Source organism: Schistocerca gregaria, chromosome 1 (genome assembly GCF_023897955.1).
Source record: "Schistocerca gregaria isolate iqSchGreg1 chromosome 1, iqSchGreg1.2, whole genome shotgun sequence".
NCBI classification, from domain to species: Eukaryota; Metazoa; Arthropoda; class Insecta; order Orthoptera; family Acrididae; genus Schistocerca; species Schistocerca gregaria.
Window position 1 is genome coordinate 581,230,432 of NC_064920.1, and position 26,604 is coordinate 581,257,035.

General features: G+C 40.0%; 1 protein-coding gene across 1 annotated transcript in view; it reads right to left on the minus strand.

The window, feature by feature from the left end:
* Nucleotides 1-8,571: 8,571 nt before the first annotated feature.
* LOC126357140 (charged multivesicular body protein 7) overlaps nt 8,572-26,604 on the minus strand; it is a 215,638-nt gene continuing 197,605 nt past the window's right edge. The window contains exon 7 of the mRNA XM_050007427.1: nt 8,572-8,908. Within this exon, the coding sequence (XP_049863384.1) occupies nt 8,838-8,908 (71 nt within the window). The 3' untranslated portion in view covers nt 8,572-8,837. The remainder of the gene's footprint in view (nt 8,909-26,604) is intronic.

Genomic DNA, 26,604 nt, shown 5'->3' on the forward strand with positions numbered 1-26,604 from the left:
GTTCACTGACATTGTCTGGTAATACTAGGCATATTTTTACTGCCAGTTACACTCCTGAGAAGCAGCAAGGGACTGGAACATTAGAGTATACATATGCACTATGTACTGCCTATAATCCAGTCATCTGCCTGTGGTGGAACCCTGACCTTACTGCAAAAGGTAGTATCACAACTAATGCAGCTGAAGGTATGTTCTATGTGCACTTCATTACTTAGTATCCCACAATGCAGCTACATTGTTGCTGCTGTAAATTTAAACAGTTGCGTACTGATGTCGACTGCACATCATCTACCAGACTGGTTATGAACTTATTATTTCTCAGCAGCTAAGCATTTGCCGTATGCTGAAGCTGGAGGCAGTGTACACTTAATGTGCATGTGTCTAAGGAATGCTTCCCCAACTGACTACAGACATATAGTGCACTGTTCCGGAGGCTACATCAGCAGCTGTGTGAGTATGAGATTTCACACCCAACAGCAGGGGTAATGAACACAAGATCTGTTCATACACTGTAATTTCAAGAGGAAGTCCTGGACAGAGTTGAGGTGAATTCGTCTGCAATCACATGAGCGATTCGAAGAGATAGGTTCCACTTGCACGAGGTGTAGACCCTTGGATCAGCTGACTCTGACTCCTTTTGGGATACATCCACTCTTTTACCACCACCATTCACCATCTGCTGCACTTTCAGAGAGGTATGCTGCAGTGGCTGTCAAAGCAGCTCAACGTGCTGGCACACCAAAATTGTGACTCCTGGGACAGAGCTAACACTCGCTAGCTGCAGAGCTGGAGCAGACACCAGAGGCTCCAAAATCGCCACTGGTGCGAGTCTATAACACTGGGTGCAGGTGCCGATTCAACTCTAGTACCTATTACACTGGAAACCACCAATGGGCTTTATCTATGCCTAAGTCAGCTTCCTAGACTCATTCTTCATCATGCTGTTAACTATTTCATACTGTGTCACCACCCAATATTTGGAAATACTGTGCTGTTAGAGTACATTTTTGATTACACTATGGACCTGCAGCACTGCACTGGACAAGAACCATGCTATGATATTGGTACTGTCTTTGGCTGCCACTTTCCTGATTGTACCCTGTGCTGTCTTGTCTTTGGTTCCATGAACAGGTTAACTGTCCAGAGTTTGTGTGTGTCATGTGCCACAATATTCGTATGCGGTTTTCATGCTAGTTTATGCAGCAATATACTGCTGAGCCATTGCTTGCAGTACATGTATCATTTACACACAAAGCGTGTTTTACAAGGGACAGCTATGAAAATACTGACAACAGCCATGTGTGGGCTAAAGAAAATTAACATGCAGCTGTAGCCATTCATCATGAATATCATTATTCAGTAAATGCATGGACAGGTATTATTGGTGAACATATTAATGGACTTATTAAGTTTCCAGTTCATCCATACAGCCGAATGCATGACAGCCTTCTGACAAACGACCCACTCAAGCTGCCAGAAGGTGTTCAGCTGAATGTACGAGTGAAAATATGGTTTCAAATTAATGGTGCGTCAGCACGTTTTAACCTTTGTGTATGCCAGCACCTCACTGTCACTTTTGTGCGAATCTGATTGGGAGAGGCACCCATATGCTGTAGCCAACAGTCTCACAACCTACCAGTCATCTACTTCTTGTGAAATTACATAAATAGTAATGTATGCTTATGCATGTAGAACACTTCGACATTCTCATTGAATGAATACAGGCAGCTTGTAATGCCTCTTAAACTACTCTTTGGCCAGTACCTTCAACAAAGTCAACAAGGCAATTAATCAGCACTACAAAGTCTGTAAACAGATAGAAGGTTATCAATTAGAGCACCTGCTTTAGGTTCAAGTGTCTGTTTTTTTAATGTAACATGACCCAAATGGACCACATTTATGGTTCAAGACTGGATTTTACATTTTGTAAACCAATTGGACACTGCCTTTCTCTTAGTTTATTCAATTTCACATCTATTTATTTTGTTAAACATTCTCCAGCAAAAAGCTTGGAGTACATAAACTAACAGATTTCAAATATTTTTTCTTTCTTTTTTTCCTTTTATCATGATTATTTTCTCTAGGAGCATTGTTTGGTTCAGACATGCTTTTTAATACCTGTTCCTAACAAAAAGATGTGTAGTTGCTTGGAAAAGAAGTAGACTGTTGTGATGAAACTGTACTGTCTTATATTGTTTAAAATTCATAATGCACTGTGATGACAAGAATGCACTGAACTAGCAGGATCCACTAAACAGGTGTGTTGTATCTGCATAATATCTACCCCAGTAAATTGATAGGGTAATTTTCATCAACAGAAAAAGTGAAGAATGAGTGTCTCTAAGTAGGGAAAAGATATTTTAGAAGTAAATCAGAAGCTTTAGATTGTCTTAGTCTACCTGTTTTTAATATATTTTACATTCCCTCTATTATATATATATATATATATATATATATATATATATATATATATATATATATAAAACAGAAAGAAACTTCCACATGGGAAAAATATATTAAAAATAAAGATTCCAAGACTTACCAAGCGGGAAAGCGCCGGCAGACAGGCACATGAACAAAACACACAAACACACACACACAGAATTACAAGCTTTCGCAACTGGCAGTTGCTTCGTCAGGAAGGAAGGAAGGAAGGAGAGGGAAAAATGAAAGGGTGTGGGTTTTAAGGGAGAGGGTAAGGAGTCATTCCAATCCCGGGAGCGGAAAGACTTCCCTTAGGGGAAAAAAAGGACAGGTGTACACTCGCACACACACACACACACACATATCCATCCGCACATACATGATGTGTATGTGCGGATGGATATGTGTGTGTGTGTGTGTGTGTGTGTGTGTGTGTGTGTGTGTGCGCGAGTGTACACCTGTCCTTTTTTTCCCCTAAGGGAAGTCTTTCCGCTCCCGGGATTGGAATGACTCCTTACCCTCTCCCTTAAAACCCACACCCTTTCATTTTTCCCTCTCCTTCCTTCCTTCCTGACGAAGCAACTGCCAGTTGCGAAAGCTTGTAATTCTGTGTGTGTGTGTTTGTGTGTTTTATATATATATATATATATATATATATAGAAAGAAACTTCCACATGGGAAAAATACATTAAAAACAAAGATTCCAAGACTTACCAAGCGGGGAAAGCGCCGGTAGACAGGCACAATGAATAAAAAACACAAACACACACACAGAATTTCGAGCTTTCGCAACTGGCGGCTGCTTCGTCAGGAAAGAGGGAAGGAAAAGGAAAGATGAAAGGATGTGGGTTTTAAGGGGGAGGGTAAGGAGTCATTCCAATCCCGGGAGCGGAAAGACTCACCTTAGGGGGGAAAAAGGATAGGTATATACTCGCGCACACACACATACGTAGATCTATCCATACACACACAGACACAAGCAGACATATTTAAAGGCAAAGAGTATGGGCAGAGACGTAAGTCAAGGCGGAAGTGTGGAGGCAAAGATGATGTTGAATGACAGGTGAGGTATGAGTGGCGGGAACTTGAAATTAGCAGAGATTGAGGCCTGGTGGATAACGAGAAGAGAGGATATATTGAAGGGCAAGTTCCCATCTCCGGAGTTCGGATAGGTTGGTGTTGGTGGGAAGTATCCAGATAACTCGGACGGTGCCAAGATGTGCTGGCCGTGCACCAAGGCATGTTTAGCCACAGGGTGATCCTCATTACCAATAAACACTGTCTGCCTGTGACCATTCATGCGAATGGACAGTTTGTTGCTGGTCATTCCCACATAGAAAGCGTCACAGTGTAGGCAGGTCAGTTGGTAAATCACGTGGGTGCTTTCACACGTGGCTCTGCCTTTGATCGTGTACACCTTCCGGGTTACAGGACTGGAGTAGGTGGTGGTGGGAGGGTGCATAGGACAGGTTTTACACCGGGGGCGGTTGCAAGGGTAGGAGCCAGAGGGTAGGGAAGGTGGTTTGGGGATTTCATAGGGATGAACCAAGAGGTTACGAAGGTTAGGTGGACGGCGGAAAGACACTCTTGGTGGACTGGGGAGGATTTCATGAAGGATGGATCTCATTTCGGGGCAGGATTTTAGGAAGTCGTATCCCTGCTGGAGAGCCACATTCAGAGTCTGATCGAGTCCCGGGAATTATCCTGTCACAAGTGGAGCACTTTTGGGGTTCTTCTGTGAGAGGTTCTGGGTTTGAGGGGATGAGGAAGTGGCTCTGGTTATCTGCTTCTGTACCAGGTCGGGAGGGTAGCTACGGGATGCGAAAGCTGTTTTCAGGTTGTTGGTGTAATGGTCCAGGGTTTAGGACTGGAGCAGATTCGTTTGCCACAAAGGCCTAGGCTGTAGGGAAAGGACCGTTTGATATGGAATGGGTGGCAGCTGTCATAATGGAGGTACTGTTGCTTGTTGGTGGGTTTGATGTGGACGAATGTGTGAAGCTGGCCATTGGACAGATGGAGGTCAACTTCAAGAAAAGTGGCATGGGATTTGGAGTAGGACCAGGTGAATCTGGTGGAACCAAAGGAGTTGAGGTTGGAGAGGAAATTCAGGAGTTGTTCTTCACTGTGAGTCCAGATCATGAAGATGTCGTCAATAAATCTGTACCAAACTTTGGGTTGGCAGGCTTGGGTAACCAAGAAGGCTTCCTCTAAGCGACCCATAAATAGGTTGGCATACGAGGGGGCCATCTTGGTACCCATGGCTGTTCCCTTTAATTGTTGGTATGTCTGGCCTTCAAAAGTGAAGAAATTGTGGGTCAGTATGAAGCTGGCTAAGGTGAAGAGGAAAGAGGTTTTAGGTAGGGTGGCAGGTGATCGGCGTGAAAGGAAGTGCTCCATTGCAGCGAGGCCCTGGACGTGCGGGATATTTGTGTATAGGGAAGTGGCATCAATGGTTACAAGGATGGTTTCCGGGGGTAACAGACTGGGTACGGATTCCAGGCGTTTGAGAAAGTGGTTGGTGTCACTCGTAGTGGTTACACTCGTAGTCTCTGCTGGAAATATCACTTTGCCACGAAGAAAAATAATCCTGATCCCACTCCTAATGATCCAGCTCCCCAAGACACTATCCAGATTGAACCCTGCCTGGAACAGTTCCGTCCTCCATCACAGCGGGACCCACCTCCTCTTCCTCAAAATCACCCTCTCCAAACCTTCCAGGAATTTCTCACTTCCAGCCTTGCCTCTCAATCTTTCTTGAAAAACCTTAATCCTACTCCCAACATCACAACAGCCGAAGCCCAGGCTATCCGTGATCTGAAAGCTGACCAATCCATTCTTCGGGCTCACAAGGGTTCCACGACTGTGGTACTTGATCGTCGGGAGTATGTGGCTGAGGGACTGTGTCAGCTTTCAGACACCTCTACATACAAAGTATGCCAAGGTAATCCCATTCCTGATGTCCAGGCGGAGCTTCAAGGAATCCTCAGAACCTTAGGCCCCCTACAAAACCTTTCACCTGACTCCATCAAACTCCTGACCCCACCGACACCTCGCACTCCTACCTTCTACCTACTTCCTAAAATTCACAAACCCAAACATCCTGGCCACCCCATTGTAGCTGGTTACCAAGCCCCCACAGAACGTATCTCTGCCTACGTAGATCAACACCTTCAACCCATTACATGCAGTCTCCCATCCATCATCAAAGACACCAACCACTTTCTCGAATGCCTGGAGTCCGTACCCAGTCTGTTACCCCCGGAAACCATCCTTGTAACCATTGATGCCACTTCCCTATACACAAATATCCCGCACGTCCAGGGCCCCGTTGCAATGGAGCACTTACTTTCACGCCGATCACCTGCAACCCTACCTAAAACCTCTTTCCTCGTCCTGACCCACAATTTCTTCACTTTCGAAGGCCAGACATACCAACAATTAAAGAGAACAGCCATGGGTACCAGGATGGCCCCCTCGTATGCCAACCTATTTATGGGTAGCTTAGAGGAAGCCTTCTTGGTTACCCAAGCCTGCCAACCCAAAGTTTGGTACAGATTTATTGATGACATCTTTATGATCTGGACTAACAGTGAAGAACAACTCCAGAGTTTCCTCTCCAACCTCAACTCCTTTGGTTCCATCAGATTCACCTGGTCCTACTCCAAATCCCATGCCACTTTTCTTGAAGTTGACCTCCATCTGTCCAATGGCCAGCTTCACACATCCGTCCACATCAAACCCACCAACAAGCAACAGTACCTCCATTATGACAGCTGCCACCCATTCCATATCAAACGGTCCTTTCCCTACCGCCTAGGCCTTTGTGGCAAACGAATCTGCTCCAGTCCTAAACCCTGGACCATTACACCAACAACCTGAAAACAGCTTTCACATCCCGCAGCTACCCTCCCGACCTGGTACAGAAGCAGATAACCAGAGCCACTTCCTCATCCCCTCAAACCCAGAACTTCTCACAGAAGAACCCCAAAAGTGCCCCACTTGTGACAGGATAATTCCCGGGACTCGATCAGACTCTGAATGTGGCTCTCCAGCAGGGATACGACTTCCTAAAATCCTGCCCCGAAATGAGATCCATCCTTCATGAAATCCTCCCCAGTCCACCAAGAGTGTCTTTCCGCCGTCCACCTAACCTTCGTAACCTCTTGGTTCATCTCTATGAAATCCCCAAACCACCTTCCCTACCCTCTGGCTCCTACCCTTGCAACCGCCCCCGGTGTAAAACCTGTCCTATGCACCCTCCCACCACCACCTACTCCAGTCCTGTAACCCGGAAGGTGTACACGATCAAAGGCAGAGCCACGTGTGAAAGCACCCACGTGATTTACCAACTGACCTGCCTACACTGTGACGCTTTCTATGTGGGAATGACCAGCAACAAACTGTCCATTCGCATGAATGGTCACAGGCAGACAGTGTTTGTTGGTAATGTGGATCACCCTGTGGCTAAACATGCCTTGGTGCACGGCCAGCACATCTTGGCACAGTGTTACACCATCCGAGTTATCTGGATACTTCCCACCAACACCAACCTATCCGAACTCCGGAGATGGGAACTTGCCCTTCAATATATCCTCTCTTCTCGTTATCCACCAGGCCTCAATCTCCGCTAATTTCAAGTTCCCGCCACTCATACCTCACCTGTCATTCATTATCTTTGCCTCCACACTTCCGCCTTGACTTATATCTCTCCCATACTCTTTGCCTTTAAATATGTCTGCTTGTGTCTGTGTATGTATGGATGGACATACACGGGCGCGTGGGTGTGTGGGTGTGTGTGTGTGTGTGTGTGTGTGTGTGTGTGTGTGTAGCTATCCTTTTTTCCCACTAAGGTATGTCTTTCCGCTCCCGGGGTTGGAATGACTCCTTACCCTCTCCCTTAAAACCCACATCCTTTCATCTTTCCTTTTCCTTCCCTCTTTCCTGACGAAGCAGCCGCCGGTTGCGAAAGCTCGAAATTCTGTGTGCGTGTTTGTGTGTTTTATTCATTGTGCCTATCTACCAGCGCTTTCCCGCTTGGAATCATTGTTTTTAATATATTTTTCCCATGTGGAAGTTTCTTTCTATTATATATATATATATATATATATATATATATATATATATATATATATATATATATATATACACTAGAACCAAAAAGCGACCTCTGCAAAATATTCAATGGCTTAATAGTGGTACAAAAATGAGGAAAACACATGTTTACACATTTTTCACGATCTGTTAAGTATCTTGTAGGTACTTTAATATTGCTTTATTTCATCTCAGAGAACTTTCAAGGATGTTTCCTGTAGGGCTTTCATGTTTAATGGTTGTTTCCCTTTGTTGTTCCTGATAACTGTGTGAAAGAAGTTCTGGAGGATCTACTAGCCACTGTGTTGTACTATACAGCATTTTGTTTTTATCAGATTTGTACGGATCCTTGACATAAAAAAAAGCAGCAACTGTCCACTATTACATATTCTACTTATTAAAAATGACAGGTTGATCTTCAGATGGTTGGTCACATTTGTCTGCTGTCATTTACATAGTGCTAACCATATTATGATGGCTGTTTCCAGATGATGAAAATTTCTTTGGTTGTGGTGCAGCAATGATTGAAACTGAAGTATTTTTTTGTAACAGATCTAATATAAGTTGGAATAATATAGCGAACTTGGCAGGAGGACAAACATTTTATTTTATGCTACGTAAATAAAAAAAATTCCTTTATTGATGTTTTCTGATTTGGCAGAGTCTATAAATAACAGCACTGGTTTCTTTCAGTAAGAGTCCACATGAATTTTTTAACAGCCTCACAAAGGATCAAGATTTTTGTTTCCCCTCAACCATACATCAGGTAGGTCCCTCTCACCCATGGATCTGAATACCTACTCCTGCTTCCTCAACTTCCAAAACCTATTCCTCCTTCCTCACTGCTGAAGCAACTAACCATTCCGAAAGTTATGAATACTTTTCTTTTAATTTTATTGAATCTTCACAGAAATATATAATGATTTTTTTTATATTAATGTGTAAGAAATATAAAAATAACATACTGTACCAGATTGGTGTGGTAATAATAATTGATAATGCAGTCTCTGATGGCAACTAAGACATGGGATAAACAGTTAAGAGGTAGTAGGGAAATGAAACAGAAAAAATATGAATGCTTTATTAGCTTAACATAAAATCATTTGCCATTATTATAAATAAACAAAATTCACAAATAAGTTATTTACATGAAATATAAACCAGTGCATCATCACAATTAGGAACTCCTGTATCAAATGTTAAAAAATAGTTACAAGCAGACAAAGAAACCCAAATTATACATTGATTTATATAAAACAGTTTTGTTTTTGAAAAATATAGATTGTTCTTCTAAATAAAACAAAAAGGCACCAACATCATTCTTAATGAGCTGGTTCACTTAACCTTTGGCGAGGCTTGTGTGCTGTACTTGAAACGCTGGATGAAAGGCCACCTGTGAAACATAAATAAAGATTTATTACATGGAAAACTGGAGATTAAAATCTATTTTCCAACTTTAATCTGTCTTACATAAAAAAGAAAGCTTCAGTAATGCACTTTTATGATTCAGTGATGAATAAAAACTTTTCAGGTACTCTTTCCCTCGAATTAATGCACAATTAGGTTCAAACAGTGTGGGTTCAACTTCAGTAGCTGTTAACAGTTTTTGGTCATTTATGTGTTTATTGTGAAAATATCTTTAATTTGCTACTCACAGGGTGTATACGTGAAGGAAAAAAAAATAATTCCCGGTTAAAAATATACGTTCTTCCGGATGAAAATACACTTTTTTTCATGTTAAGTGACAGCATATCTTCCCTCAGAACTGTAAAATTTGTCAATCATTTGAATGGTTATGGTTTTATACAGTGGCTTATAATTTCCTGGCACTTTAGAAAACAAAACACAGGGGGGAAAAAACATGTTTTGGAATGTTCTTTGATGTGCAGCAACATGTACGCTGCAAAAGTATTACGAAAGTATAAATTCTTATTCCACCAAACACCGCATGTTACTTTCCGAAGCACTGAAATCGAGACTGCGATGCGCGTTTGTAAGCCAGTCATAGCTCATGTCACGTGATCTCGCCAGCCGATAGCAGCGGACATTCAGAGGATAGAACAGGTGATGTAGTCAGTCAATAGCAACATCACTGAAAAGTAGCGCAAACACACGAACAGGTGAAGTTAATCGTTTAAATTAATATACATAGTGTTGCTAGAAGAAAACAAAGTTTTCATATGTAATATTGGCTTTAAGATTAATAAGCTACAAGAGAAGCTACGCTTTCACATATAATGTTGATACTTTCTGCGTGTTTTACACTTTAAGATACATCACACAAATGTGCCAGTAAAATGTTTAATACAGACATAAATCTCTGATCTTCTGGGCTCGAAATTCTTCTGAATGGCTTGTCATCAAAGAGTTGACTTTTAAATTAGGGTCGAACGCTCTGTGATTTAAGAAATTCATAGTACATTCTCGGACCATCTTGGGTAAAAGGGAATTTACTTTGAAAATAACGCTTTTCAAACCACAATTCGCAATATTTTCTCGCGATCTGTTAGAAATAGATTTGTTCCAACAGCTGCCAGAGAGAGAGAGAGAGAGAGAGAGAGAGAGAGAGAGAGAGAGAGAAGAGGCGTCACCGCGCCTGCGCAGCTACGATGATGAAGGAAGTATGTTCCTATGTGTAAAACATTAAAAGATCTAAAATTATGTCATAAAAGAAACATGACACCAGAGGATACTCCAAGAGTGTCGGAATTTCGTGAACCATACTGAAATGAATAATTCGCCTTAAAGTGCACATTCGTACATCCAGATTCCCAACAAAGTAGGCCTTGATCTGATATTAAGCTTTTCAGTGTAGTTTTCGGGATGTAAATTTTCTTGGAGTACCAGTACTGTGTTATCTCATGTTTGGTTCTTTATTATGGCATAATGCCACACATGCTAGAAGATGAAAATGTGCACTTGAAGTGCAGCAAACAGTTGAAACTAGCCAATAGTGTGGAATTAAACACTGTTTCAAATAAATTGGCTGCCTCAGCGGAAAAGATAAATAAAAGTCTAATTTGTTTAGCAAAGTGACAAAAATAACTTCACTGTTCTGCAAGGCGATTAAAGCTTGACTGTCAGAAAGGTGGAAATAAAATAAAATCTGAAACTAATAACATATTTTCACTTGATAGCTCCCAGCCACAGAAATCACTTGTTTTTCATTTGATGTGAGAGCAAACAGAGGAAACAGCAAAATCACTAAATGTAAATACGGATCACGTGGAGACTACCTCATACACCCCCCCCCCCCCCTTCCCCACTATAACTCAGATTGCTCTGCGCATGCATAAAACATGTAACTTCGAGGAAATGTAAGAAGTGTTATTTGGTCTTAAGTGTGCCAAAGTGCAGCACCACACCTCTTCACACAGCAATCTTCTACCGCACTTCACTGTATTTCGCACTGTGGAACTAAAATGTGTATATTTTGTAATGGATGCCATCAAACTATATTTAGGATAGCGGAAATTAAAACGTCCTGTGGTGCCTATCCTGCTTCCAGTCGGCCGGTTTGACATCCCCCCCCCCCCCCCCCTCTTAATCCTCGTGATTAATACTGGATGGGATTATTTGTAACCGGAAGAACAATAATTCTTCAGAAAATTTGGGTTCTTTATTGTCTATTACCTAATAACTTACTGTTCTCTGTGACGTAAAATTAAATATAGAATACATAAAACCAGCATAGACAAGAGACCAGCAAAGAAGCAAAACAGTACACATTTATTCAGTCCCTAGCTCCTAGCATTTTTTGTCTAATCTTGCTACAACTTTACATGGCGTGCTTTCCTTTCTGCGAAAAAATTTATTACGCCATCAAAATTCGTCAAATGTTTTGCTACATGAAAAATCGAAATCAAGTGAGACTATTTGGGTAATAATGGTCACTTTTATAATACGACAGAATATAATTCGCAAAGTACCAATATGAAATGCCTATTTAGCCTACTACAAGCAAAAAGGTTTGTGTTTGGAAATTGTTTCACATTTTATTCATATGCTCCAGTTTTTCAAGCATGAGCTATAAATGCAGTAGTACGACATTTTTGTATAAATTTGGAGTCGTGCGCGATTATTCTCCGGTTAGGCGTTATTATGTGTTCTTACTACGCGTTTTCCACACTACTCCCAGAACAGAACTAAGGTGGATGCTACCCAGGTCTCTACAACTGGCAGTTACTAGTGTAGCAGTCTGGCCAAAAATTTTCTATCAGAATTTTATTTTCTTGGATACACGTAATCTTTCGTACCTGTTATTCCTGTTAGTAGTTTATTTCCACTCTGGTAGTCTGAATCCTGGATTTTGCTAGTAATTATAACAACGCAGATCATTCGCAAACCCAGTCAATCACATAAACAAACAGTGATTGACATTCACCCGTTCGGCTTTATTCCACTCCGCTTGTATAGCCCCGTCCCCTTCTGTCTGCAAGAAAGTTTATTTGTAGATGGATTCCCCTGGCAGAGACTTCACGAACACTATGCACGCATTCAAATATCAACTTCTAATTCATTCAGAAATCAACTTGGAATGTATTCAAAAACCAATAGGGATGCGTTTCGAAATCATCTAAACCATCGATGGGCCAACGTGTGCTAGATGCTAGGTGCTTTGAGATACAAGGTTTCTCTCCTCAAGAAAATGAAATTGCAGTTTTGTGTGTGTGTGTGTGTGTGTGTGTGTGTGTGTGTGTGTTTTTGACAAAGGCCTTAATGGCCGAAAGCTTTAACTCTGAGTAGTTGTGCCTATCTGTGGCTCAGCATCTCCACTATATTGTGAGTAGCAATTTTCCTTCTCATATATTGTTACAGTCTATCCTGGATTTTCCATTGTTCCATTGTCTGTTTTATCTTTATTTTGCTACATTTCTTAACACCAATTTAAAACAGCTTTTAATGATATTTGAAATTTTCAGGTCACACTTTCGCATGCTGTGAATACTTACAGCTACATTGTTGTGCGTCTTTATTCCCATGACATTTGAAGCAATACGAAGTAACATTATTCTAACATTTATGATGGGCAGTCAGAAACAGAATGTCACAGACATACAATACAACAAACTATTGCAAAGATTCCCTGTGATTATCAATTCAGAGGTTCATTTGTTTCTGTCAGTTTCTTACAAAAACATTTTGTGAATTGCTTTTAGTACTTTCTTTGTTTGTTCTCGAGCCACCTGCAAAAAAAAAAAAAGACCAATTAAAATAAATATTTCAGTATGAACACCATCAGGTGCTTTTAGGAGGTATACGTAAATTTTCACTTGTTTCGAAAGATATGGATTCCTCTTCTTCGTGTGTGTAAAATTTCTAGATTTTCATTTATAACATTTACAGTATGTTCCAAGGTGTATGTAATGTCAGGTATTGCTGGTTTATTGAAATGGTTCAGATGAAATACAAAAACACCCATATGCTCTTTGCAACAGTTGTGAAACTTTATGTAAATATTTTCAGTAAGTGTACTCTCTCAATTACAAATTCACGTACCTTCAAACTACATTTTAAACTGCTTTGGGGAGATAAAAGGGCTATGAATATCATAGTAACAGAAACAGCAATGACTGGAAACTAATGTTAGAATATGTCAGAACATAAGCAGCATCTCGTGATGAATCCACAGAGTTTTAAATGCATTTCCAATAATAAATGGCTGACATGCGTATGGTATACAGGTCTTTGGATGGAAAAGGACGAGCTACAATGTGAGAGTATCAACAGTGCTTTCCAAACAAATTTTCTGTGCAAGTATGCGTGATACAGGTCGGAATCGAACAATGCAAACTTCTGAAATGTAGATTGAGATTCTGTGATATGTTGAAGGCACTCCACCTACTAGTACACAATATACTGCACACATCCTTGGTGTCAGACATAATCAGCAGCTACATCATTTCATCTTCAGCACATGGCAGCACTAGCACTGAAGATTTTCCTCAATGCATGCAGTTTGCACAATTTTTTTTTACATCAGACTGACCTGCATCTCTCATTACTGGCTGAGGTTTTATACACTGACAAATCTTTACTTACTCTTGTAGGCTATTCCAATATTCATAATTCACATGTTCGGGTTCATGTGAATCCACGAGGTACTTGACCTCGTGCTCATCAACAGCGATTCGGTGTTAATGTGTGGGCCGGCATTCTCAGTGATAGGTTGACTGGACCATGTGTTCTTCCATTTGGAAGTGGTCATAGGTATTGCTTCTTTGTAGACCATGTGTTACCAGAACTGCTGGAGGATGTACCTTTGAATGTTAGACAAAGGATGTACTTCCAGTGCAATTGGGTGCCATCCCATTTCAGCATTGCTGTGAGGACTTATCCAAGGGCCACCTTTGCGAACCAACGGATCGGTCGAGGTGGCCATGTGGCCCGGCCACTCGGTTAACCAACCTCACGTGTATGAAGCGGTTGTGTAAACAAAAGAAGACCTCATCACTAGAACTGTTTTTGCTGTTGGTAACACAATGGATATGTAAGAAATCTTTGCACAGATATGACAGTTGCTGTTAATTCTACCTGCGTAGTTAACATGCTAAACTATCTTCTGTCTAAAGCATCTCTAGCACCATAAATTGCAATCAAGGACAAAATATACCATAGCTAAATATACCTGTTTTGATGGTCCCTACCAGCTGTATTAATCTTAATTGACAGTTTTGGAACAACCTGTATACACTACAATGATTCAGTAAAGATTTTACAGCTGCATGCTGAAAAGTAATGCCTCTAAATTTTTATGTGAAAGTCCTCAAATAATTTTTTTTAAATACTTTGCTAATATTCTACCTCTTTACTCCTCATATCTACATATTTTTTCCTCAGCAGTCACCCTGGTGACAAACACAATTATCACAATGAGAGGCCAGTTTTTTTGATACTGTCTGTCACTGTGGAGTGTTTGACTTTGTTGACAGAGCCACAACCTCACTCCTACTTGCACTCCTTCATCACTATCAAAGTGAAGTCCTCAAAGGTATTCTTTATGTTTTCAAAATGGATGAAAATCAGATGGGACCAAGTCGGGAATGCAAAGAAGATAATCGATAGCAGCGAACCCAAGGCATTGGATTGTTGCAGATGCGGCAGTGCTTATGTGTGGTCTGGCATTGTCGTGTTGTGTGGACAGACTCTCCAAATTCACGCTTTCAGTTTTCTGAGGGTTCTGCAGGCCAAAGCTCCACACGTTGAACATCTCAGAAGACTGTGAGCATGAGTGCCTACTGGTGGCATGGTCTGGAAACCCCCTTTTTTTTTTTTTTTTGCATCGGTGATCCTTTGTGGTAGAACTTCATTGATAATGTCTTGTTTTCTGGATCAAAATGATGAACCCTGCTTTCATCACCTGTAACAATGTTGTTAAGGAAACCATCACACTCACACTCAAAACGCAAAAAAATTGTTGACAGATGTCCAATCATCTCTGTTTCAGATCAGGAGTGAGCATTTGAGGAACCACTGTGCACACTGTTTTTTGTATCATGGTTCAGTAATGACGGCTTGTACATGCTCGTATGATGTGCCACACATACCTCAGAGCTTTGTCTGTGTTAAGCAATGATTTTCTCTGAAGGGTAGCAACATAATTCCGATGAGTCTTGTCAGTTGCTATATGCAGTTGTTCACTTGGAGCTCTGTCACATACAATGAGGTCAGCACTACCGTTTGCTTCATTATGAGCACTAAAAAGCCAATGTTCCACATTACTGAAGTCAAATGCAATCGTCGCTACAAACGGCTTTCATTCTTCTATGGATTTCAATTGGAGGCATATTTACTGCAGTTAGAAAGTCGATTACAGGGTTCTCAAGCACTTTCATATCTAATATCTCAACCAATACTGAGAACAGAATAAAAAATTTGGTGTCACTACTTTTCAGCATGTCACTTTACATCAAACAACATCCATGCAATAAATATGCAAATCTAATGAAAAAGATTATGGTCGAAAGATATTATTTTCAGTTTTGCCTTAATATAAACCATTTTTGTAATTATGTTATTGGCCATCAAAGCCACTCAGCGAGTGAAAACATTGGTCAGGTGGAAATATTTCATAGATCCTGCTTTAAATTTATTTTCATCTTCTAACTTTCTGATGTAGACCTTCAGGCTGTTGTTAAGTTTAATACCAACATAGCATGCATGCCTTTGTGTGTTGTTATTTCTGTTTGCTGACTATGGAGTGCTGTGCATCTTGGGTATTGTAGCTATAGATGTCAGCATTTGTCTGAAAATTTGCAAGGTGAACCGTGATACATGTCATTCGCGGGCTAATAATTATAGCTATCACAGATCATACATTTTTGCATTGGGTATCGCCTCCACGTACATGTGGCAAGAGCAAGCCTTCAATGCTTATTTTCCCCCGGGCAGCAGGTCAAGTGATCACGTATGGACACATGGACACAAATTGGTTAGCCTAGACTGACAGGGATAGTGTGAGAGCTGCAGTTACAGCTATGCAAAAAAATCAGGTAAAAATGTGCCCTTCTACCTGTTATACAGAATTGTTTCTGTGGAGGATGATGTGTTATTCGGATAGCCCTCTTTTGTAACTAAAAACATTGATATAGCTGACAAGTGGTAGAACCCCAAAATATTACTCAGTATGTTGCACAAGACTGAAACCAGTCAAAATATGCCATCCTGCCTAATAGTAAAACAGGCTAAATTGAGTTTCTGTGCATGGCCATTAAAACCTTTGTCTCCATGAACATGAATCCCTAACGATTTTGTAAATGTCTATGGCTTTGTAGACCACCACCAAACCTAGATTTACTTTTTGATTTAGTTTCAATACCTTTTACTTAACTTAACGTCATTTGCACTGAATCAAGAGTGGACATATGTTGGGAATTCACCAGTAGTTGTGTGCAGCAATTGCTTTGGCACACTTATTATTACACTAATATCATCTGCAAATAGCATGACAATGGCTGCACTATCTGAGATATGAATGCCATTTATATAAACAAGGAATAATGTGCGACCTAGAACACTGTTTGTATTACTCCTACTTCAACTTTTTTTTGCCACTGACACTAAACTGGTTTTTTGGTTGAGTCAGTTGGCTTAAGTTCCACAATCTGTGTTCTGTTTTGTAGGTATGATTCAAACCACTTTTTTCATGTCACATGAATACCTAATGCTTCCAATTTTTCTGAAACAATGTTATGATTGACAGTATCTAGTGCCTTGGAGAGATCAAAATTTACTACTACTTCGCTATTCCTTTTTTCTAGATTTTTTTTATTACATGTTCAGTGTAGCACATTATTGCTGTTTCTGTGTTTCTACTCCCTGGAAGCCATGCTGATCTGGTTAGTAACTTACATCCATTTACCTATTTAGTGATTTGATGCTTTATTAATTTTTCTAAAATTTTGGCAAATACTGGAAGCAGTGATACTGACCGATGGTTTCCACCTTATACTTGTGATTTTTAAATAATAGCTTCACTTTCAAGATTTTCAGCTTTTTGGAAACACTCTTTCACTAAATGATAAGTTGGCTATGTAAGCCAAGGGACTTGCAACCTGAAGAGCTGTCCTCATTATGACAGACACCGACACCTCATCTGCTTACAATGGAACAACATTACTTTACATTCACACTGTGTTGCTGACACCTGAACTGATTGATTAATTCATATGTAATTATTGTACAGAGAGAAATGTGAATAAACCACTGTAAAGGTATAGTTGGATTAGGAACTGCAAATTTATTTCATTGTTGTATAATTAAGAATATAAAACACATCAATTTTGTAAAGTTTGAAGTCTTCCTTAGAATATGAGGAATAATTATTATGAAAAACATAAAATTCTGCTGAATAACTGAGCAAACCATTAGGCCAGAGGAGAGCCAAGCTTTTGCCCTTGTCATTCTATTTTGTACACACCTTTTCTATGAAAGAAAATGCACAACAGGCACGCCTGTTGGACAGTGTCGAGACAAAATTGACACGGACGTCTTACCCATTTTCTGTTTTTGTGAACACCTTTTATGTACAACAAAGTAAACTATGGACATAATTAACTGTAGAGAGAAGCCTGCCAGTAGTGTTATTACAGTGATATGTTTTAGTTCACTCTGCAAGGCATTAAATATTTGTGCTAACATTGGTACAAACTATATGGAGAGTCAATAATTAGCATTCCTCCATTAAAAAGTCACCTCATGCAAATCACAGCCATGGAAGCAAGACTTTACCCGGCTAAAATATGGTGTTGCAAGAATTGTGTCACCTTACTTCAACGTTATGGAGAAGCATCCAGCTAATTAACAAGAGATGTGAAGAACTTGCGGAAGTATTTTTGCACCACATTCTCAACTTTACTGCTACTGATAAGACAAGCTAATGAGATTTTACTTCATTTGTCCTATACTGGAGAGCCAGACTGTTAACATAGACAGAGTTGAAAAATGCTGTGGTTCACTATACTGACAGTTAATTTACACCAATTTACCATTTCATTTCAAGTACCTTACATCCTGTTACTTAAATGCTATCTTAAAATTACTGTTTATTATATGGAAAAGTAACAACAATGAATGCCTTGTATGTGGTTTATTAAAGTAAGAAAGTGGTCACACAAATTTGATTCATTTAAATTCATTTACTTGAAATCTCAAGATTAAAGTAACTTAAGTCTGATGATAATTGCTAACTTCAGTTTTGTTGTGCAAAGTTTGTGAAGTAATGTTTAAAAAAACAGTAGTTAAAAGGCGTGTCATTTAAGATCTTGGTAGTTTTTTTCTGGAGCAAAAAGCAATGATTAGATTACAGGAATTATAAATTCATTGACTGTTCTGTATTATAAATTCATCAACTGTTATAGGTCAAACAAAGAGACTTACTCCCAAAATCCGTTCCTTAAAGACATGGTGACCGGTATTAGCAAGTAGAATAATTGATTTTCACAAGAGGAAAACTCACAAGGTGTCTGTCACAATGTTTTAGTGGGAAATATTAATTATCGCAATGATAACTAAGCCAATAGTCAACTGAAGTGTATACCTTGTTTCTAGACACAATGACCCACTAGTTTCCCAAATAAATGCTCCAGAAGAAATGTGACAGCCTAATTAATATTTAAACAGGCACAAACATGGTTAGCATTAGTAAGAACGTTCAGTTTAGTTTAAAATAGTGTTCAAATGGTTAATATTATTGTTTTAGTGATGAGTTTGAAGTTATATGTTACGAAAGACAGCCAAGGTTATAGCAACGTCACACAGCTTAACAGGTGTGACCTCACAATTGTAATAAAAGACAGTAAGAGAACACTATAATTATTTGTAAAGTAAAATTTTGGACTGTACACTGAAATATTCTGGAACCAAAAAATTATAAGGACACAGAAATTACGCTGCGGAACTGTTGAGTACCATCTGCTACAATCAGTTTGGATACTGTAACAACCAAGGTATATCATCTACCACTATTTCATCTTTTCTTCAACATCATCAGTTCAGTAGACTACGCAAAGAACTTTTTGTTTAGGAAGGCTTTTGTGTGTTATATTTTCATGATGTGCAATAATTGTAGGGCCAACAATCAAGAGGTGGTAAATTTGATACAAGATAATAAGAAGAAAGTTTAAGATAATGTTAGTGATATACAATCAGAAATGGAAGTAGTAGGTGAAGTTTCCGACCATATCTGTTCATTGATTCAAGGTTTCAGTCATGAGGAAACACACACATCAAAAAAAGTTTTGCATCACCCCGGTTCCCAGAACTCCGAAGCTAGACATTGACACAGACACAGGCCCTTTAACTGCTCAGCGATGTCACTAAACCCACCCAAAGATGTAAACAACCATGAATGAGCAAAGCCTATTAAATGGAGGGAGTCCGGCAGCGATTCTGTTCCAGTCATTCTACCAGGAAGGAGGTGCACGACTCATGTTGTCTGTAGTTCAGCCATCCCTAGACCATCAATACCATGGATCAATCGCGTCTGCATTGTTACTTTGTGCCAGGAAGGGCTCTCAATGAGGGAAGCGTCCAAGTGTCTCGGAGTGAACCAATGCGATGTTGTTCGGACATAGAGAAGATAAGGGGCCAGGAGCTGTCAATGACATGCCTCGCTCAAGCTGACCAAGGGCTACATTATGGCTCGGAGGAACCCTGAGAGGACTGCCACCATGTAGAATAATGCTTTCTGTGCAGCCACAGGACATCGTGTTACAACTCAAACTGTGCACAATAGGTTGCACGATGCACAACTTCACTCCCTACATCCTTGGTGAGGTTCATCTTTGCAACCATGACACCATGCAGTGCAGTGCAGTACAGATGGGCCCAACAACATGCCGAATGGACTGCTCAGGATAGGCAGCACGTTCTCTTCATTGATGAGTGTTGCATATCTCTTCAAGCAGACAATCACTGGAGACATGTTCGAAGGCAACCCGGCCAGGCTGAACGACTTAGACACACTGTTCAGCGAGTGCAGCAAGGTGGAAGTTCCCTGCTGTTTTGGGGTGGCATTATGTAGGGTCGACATATGCTGCTGCTGGTCATGGAAGGTGTCATAACAGCTGTATGATACGTGAATGCTATTCTACGACCAACAGCGCAACCATCTTGGCGAGGCATTTGTCTTCATAGATGACAATTCACGCCCCGATCGTGTACATCTTGTGAATGACTTCCTTCAGGATAACAACATCACTCAATTAGAGTGGCCAGCATGTCCTCCAGACATGAACCCTATCAAACATGCCTGGGATAGTTTGAAATGGGCTGTTTATGGACGACGAGACCCACCAACAAATCTGAGGGACCTATGCCGAATAGCCGCTAGTGAGTGGCATAATCTGTACAAACACTGCCTTGATGAACTTGTGGATAGTAGGTCACGATGAATACAGGCATACATCAATGCGAGAGGACATGCTACTGGGAATTAGAGGTACCGGTGTTTACAGCAATCTGGACCACCATCTCTGAAGGTCTCGCTGTATGGTGGTACAACATGCAATGTGTGGTTTTCATGAGCAATAAAAAGGGCAGAAATGATGTTTATGTTGATCTCTATTTCACTTTTCTATACAGGTTCTGGTACTCTTGGAACTATGAACCACGGATCTTGCCATTGGAGGGGAGGCTTGCATGCCTCAGCGATACAGATAACTGTACCATAGGTGTAATCACAATGGAGAGGTATCTGTTGAGAGGCCAGACAAATGTGTGGTTCCTGAAGAGGGGCAGCAGTCTTTTCAGTTGTTGCCAGGGCAACAGTCTGGATGATTGACTTATCTGGCCTTGTAACACTAATCAAAATGGCCTTGCTATGCTGGTACTGCGAACGGCCGAAAGCAAGGGGAAACTACAGCTGTAATTTTTCCCGAGAGCATGGAGCTTTACTGTATGGTTAAATGATGATGGTTTTCCTCTTGGGTAAAATATTCTGGTGGTAAAATAGTCCCCCATTCGGATCTCCAGGCGGGGACTACTCAGGAGGATGTTGTTACCAGGAGAAAGAAAACTGGCGTTCTACAGATTCGAGCATGGAACGTCAGATCCATTAATTGGGCAGGTAGGGTACAAAATTTAAAAAGGGAAATGGATAGGCTAAAGTTAGATATAGTGGGAATTAGTGAAGTTCGGTGGCAGGAGTAACAAGACTTCTGGTCAGGTGAATACAGGGTTATAAATACAAAATCAAATAGGGGTAATGCAGGAGTAGGTTTCATAATGAATAAAACAACAGGAGTGTGGGTAAGCCACTACAAACACCATAGTGAATGCATTACTGTGGCCAAGATAGACATGAAGCCCATGCCTACCACAGTAGTACAAGTTTACATGCCGACTAGCTCTGCAGATGACGAAGAGATTGATGAAATGTATGATGAGATAAAAGAAATTATTCAGATAGTGAAGGGAGATGAAAATTTAATAATAATGGGTGAGTGGAATTTGCAGGAGGAAAAGGAAGAGAAGGAAACATAGTAGGTGAACATGGAATGGGGGCAAGAAAAGAAAGAGGAAGCCGCCTGGTAGAATTTTGCACAGAGTGTAACTTAATCATAGCTAACACTTGGTTCAAGAATCATGAAAAGAGGTTGTATATATGGAAGAGGCCTAAAAATACTGGAAGGTTTCAGACAGATTATATAAGGATAAAACACATAGTTTTAAATCTTAAGACATTTCCAGGGGAAGATGTGGACTCTGAACGCAATCTATTGGTTATGAACTGTAGATTAAAACTGAAGAAACTGCAAAAAGGTGGGAATTTTAGGAGATGGGACCTGTATAAACTGACTAAACCAGAGGTTGTAGAGAGTTTCAGGGAGAGCATTAGGGAATGATTGACTGGAATGGGGGAAAGAAATACAGTAGAAGAAGAACGGGTAGCTTTGAGGGATGAAATAGTGAAGGCAGCAGAGGATCAAGTAGGTAAAAAGACATGGGCTAGTAGGAATCCTCGGGTAACAGAAGAAATATTGAATTAAATTGATGAAAGGAGAAAACATACAATTTTGTAGACTTAGAGAAAGCTTTTGACGATGTTGACTGGAATACCCACTTTCAAATTCTGATGGTGGCAGTGGTAAAATACAGGGAGCAAAAGGCTACTTACAATTTGTACAGAAACCAGATGGCACGAAAGGGAAGCAGGGGTTGGGAAGGGAGTGAGACAGGGTTGTAACCAAACCCTGATGTTATTCAATCTGTGTATTGAGCAAAGCAGTAAAGGAAACAAAAGAAAAATTTGGAGTAGGAATTAAAATCCATGGAGAAGAAATAAAAACACTGAGGTTCACCGATGACACTGTAATTCTGTCAGAGACAGCAAAGGACTTGGAAGAGCAGTTGAAGGGAATGCCCAGTGTCTTGAAAGGAGGATATAAGATGAACATCAACAAAAGCAAAACGAGGATAATGGATTGTAGTCAATGCTGAGGGAATTAGATTAGGAAATGAGACACTTAAAGTAGTGGATTAGTTTTGCTATTTGTGGAGCAAAACAACTGATGACAGCTGATGTAGAGAGGGTATAAAATGTAGACTGGCTGTGGCAAGGAAAGCGTTTCTGAAGAAGAGAAATTTGATAACATCAAATATAGATCTAAGTGTCAGGAAGTCTTTTCTGAAAGTATCTGTATGAAGTGTAGCCATGAATGGAAGTGAAACATGGACGATAAATGGTTTGGACAAGAAGAGAATAGAAGCTTTTGAAATGTGTGGCGCTACAGAAGAATGCTGAAGATGAGATGGGTAGATTACATAACTAATGAGGAGGTATTGAATGGAATTGTGGAGGAAAGAAATTTTTGGTACAACTTGACTAGAAGAAGGGATCGGTTGGTAGAACATGTTCTGAGGCATCAAGGGACCACCAATTTAGTACTGGAGGGCAGTGCGGAGGGTAAAAATCGTAGAGGGAGACCAAGAGATGAATACACTGAGCACATTCAGAAGGATGTAGGTTACAGTGGGTACTGGAAGATGAAGAAGCTTGCACAGGATAGAGCAGCATGGACAGCTGCATCAAACCAGTATCTGGACTGAAGACCGTGACAACAACAACAACAACAACAACAACAACAACAACAGTTGGCGATAGTAGCAACCTTTTAATAAGCTTGTGAACTAACTGGGGAGAAATTGGATAAACAAAGTCAGAAGTTAGACAGCCAGATATGGAAACAATTAAAAAACAGAGTGAGAAATTACGCAAAAAATTAAATAATTTCAATACAAAGGAGAGGCAGTGTCAACAACTAAAATGTATCAAAAAAGGTCTAGATGATGACAAAGTTCAGGTAGAGAAAACTGTAGACATAACTGAGGGGTTGGAAAGGGCTTTAAATAATTTTAAAATGTATGTAAACACAGAGTGTAATAAGTTTGAAGCTCATATTAGTTCTGCAGAAACTAGAACTGAGAAGGTACAAAACAAACTGATGAATGAGACAGAGAGCAATGACAAGAACCTAAAATTCTTACATTCTATGATAAAAAATAAGAGTGACAGTATAAATTTGAAATTGATTGAATCAAATAGAATATTTAATGATGCATTAATAATATTTCAAGTGCTCTGGCAAAATTAGATGAAATATAACCAGGAATGTTTGTACTAACAACAGTAGCACTTGGACTGGTATAAACATGAAGAACTTTCCCGGAGAAAAACTCCGCCCCCAGGACTTTTTTTTACCAATGTAGGGATATTGTTATGTCAGACAACTTTATAAATTTTTAAATAGGGAAGCACTACTGTGGGCTTATCACAATATACATACAGATATGACTTTCACAAAAAAGAGTGAGAGAGAGAGAGAGAGAGAGAGAGAGAGAGAGAGAGAGAGAGAGAGAGCAAATTTTGGTTCGAAATCAAACAAGCTATTATTAACTAAGAATTCTTTAATGGCTCATGTTTCCAAGAAGGTAGCATCTGCATGGAAGATTTTTGTGAACAACAGCTTAAAACACCTGTAAACTTAGATAAACTGTTAGATGAGACAATACAAATAGATGCATCTTCGTCATTTGCCACATGACGTGCAGTGGGGATTAGTATAAGGACCAGATGACTCTAGTGAACAATTTTTAAAATATGTTCATAAAAGTAGACATGGCATGGGAAAGAAATGAGAGACAGAGGGATAAGCAAAGGGAATATGGATAGTATCAGAATGAGGGAGGGCAGGGGGATGGCCCAATGTTTATCAACAAGACAGAGACAAAAGGAGAGAGATCAAGAACAATTATATATAACAGTAATAGGCTGGATAACTATTGGAAATACAGATGCATAGATGATGACAGGAGAAATAATAGTTAGAGTGATAGACAAAGGGACAATGAAAGGGGTCGTGAGCAAAGAAGTAGGCAACGGGAGGGTAATGATAGGAGGACAGATGACAGGAATTTTGAAAATAGAAGAAAAGGATTGGGAAAAAAACTGCACCGCCTGTCGGTTTGGAGTGAGAGAAAATAAATATCAGAATCACGCTAATAATTTTAGGAGAGGAAGGGGAAATTTTCAGAGGGTGTTATACAGTAGACATTACAATAGTTCACACCAGGTAAACAGCATAGAGTGCAGCAGGAATTTTGGGGAAATATATCAAGGGAAATGAAAGAGGTAGAAAATAGGAGGAAGAGGGCTGAAGCTGATCGTGAAGATGATACGTTGACAAACTTATTTGATGTATCTTGTAAATATAACAGAGTTTTGACTAACAATATTAGTGATGATAATTGTTATGAGTTAGGTCTTGATAGGTTATTGAGTGATTAAGGTACAGAGGACAGTGGTGAGGTTGAATGTGTTAAGATACAAAATCATGAACTTGATGGGTGAGAAAATATCTAAATCTCATGGCAAGTTAAAAAAGAGAGTAAGGCACAGAGGGAGATATACTGGGGATAGGCAAAATAATGTGAACAATGGTAGTAATGGGATGATTGTGTTTGACAGTCAACAACACAGGTAAGGCACGTGTTGTGCTGGACTGTGTGTGTGTTTAGTATGGACTAGGCATCAGTTCAGGTTGTTTACAAGTAGTGCGCACTTCATATTTGCATTCAGAGGCCGCAGTTGACTTTCAATGAAAGACCTAACAGAGTTCCAGTTTGTGGTGGCCTGATTAGCTGAAGCATCAATAACCAGGACAGCCAACTTATTGAATGTTTCAAGAGCAACTGTTTCAAGAGTCATGACAGCCTACAAAAAACATGGAAAGACATCATAGTGCAAATGTAATAGTGAGAGCAAATCAAAACTGAATGACAGAGATAATTGTATGCTAATAAAAATTGTGTCAAAACAACACAAAACTATGGCAGCTAAAGTGACTGCCGAGTTCAATAACCACCTTTGAGACACAGTATCTATTGACAATGTTCGCCAAGAACTCTGTAAAGTGAATGTTCATAAATAAGCTGCTATACCAAAACCAATTAGTGATGAAATCCAATGTAAAGAAGTGTAAAACATGGTGTCAGGAGCATAAATCCTGGATGGCTGATCAGTGGAAACACGTCAAGTAGTCCAACGAGTCAACATTTTCGTTATTTCCAACATCAGGCTGGGTTTACATATGGAGAATGCCAAAAGAAGCCTACAATCCTGACGGCTTGATTCCAACGGTTAAGCATGGAAAAGAAAGTGTCATGGTTTGGGCAGCCATTTCATGGTGTTCTGTTGGTCCTATCATTACTATCAAAGGCTGTGTTACAGCCAACAATTATGTGAATTTTTTAGGTGATCAGGTGCACCCCGTGATTAAAATGTCATTCCCAATAATGATGTCATATTTAGGATGATAATGCACCCTTCACACAGCCATGAAATTACAATCATGGTATGAGGAGCACGCAACTGAACTGCAGTGCCCTCCCCAGACTTTAACATTATTGAACCCTTACAGGCATTATTGGAGTGCAAACTCCAGAGCAGATTTCTGTCTCCCTCGTCAGTGCTAGAGTTAGAAGAGGTTCTGATTGAAGATGGCATAACATTCTACTGGAGAGTATACAACCATCATTGCCAATATTTCAAGAGAAATCGCAACTGTAGTATGGGCAAAAGGGGGTCCAACCCCTTATTAATAAAACCATTTCCAAGTAAGTATGGTGTTCACATTATTTTGGATACTCCTGTATCTATGTGCATGTTGTAAACCCCTTCCATTGAAAATTTCTCTCCTTCATATCTCATCTGGGTTGCCACAGATGACAGTCACTAATCTCATTTATACTACAATTGCAGCACACATGAGGTGCCTATTTGCTCCCACTGCCCTGAGTGGAATGCATAAGTTCTAATTAATGTCCACCAACCTGTACTCTTCTGTAGCTGTAGTCACCTGCACAGAAAACAGCATGTCCGCCATGAATCTGTTTTCTTGAGGTTATAATAAACTCTGTACAAGGCATTGATATTTTATAAATAATTAATTTTCAAATTAGTTTATTTATACAGGATGCCACTTGCTTTTTATAAACAGAATACGTAAAACTGCACGATTATATTCCACTTTATGAATCACAAATAATCTCCAATCTTCATACTTTCTTAAAAACAAAACAATGAACTGC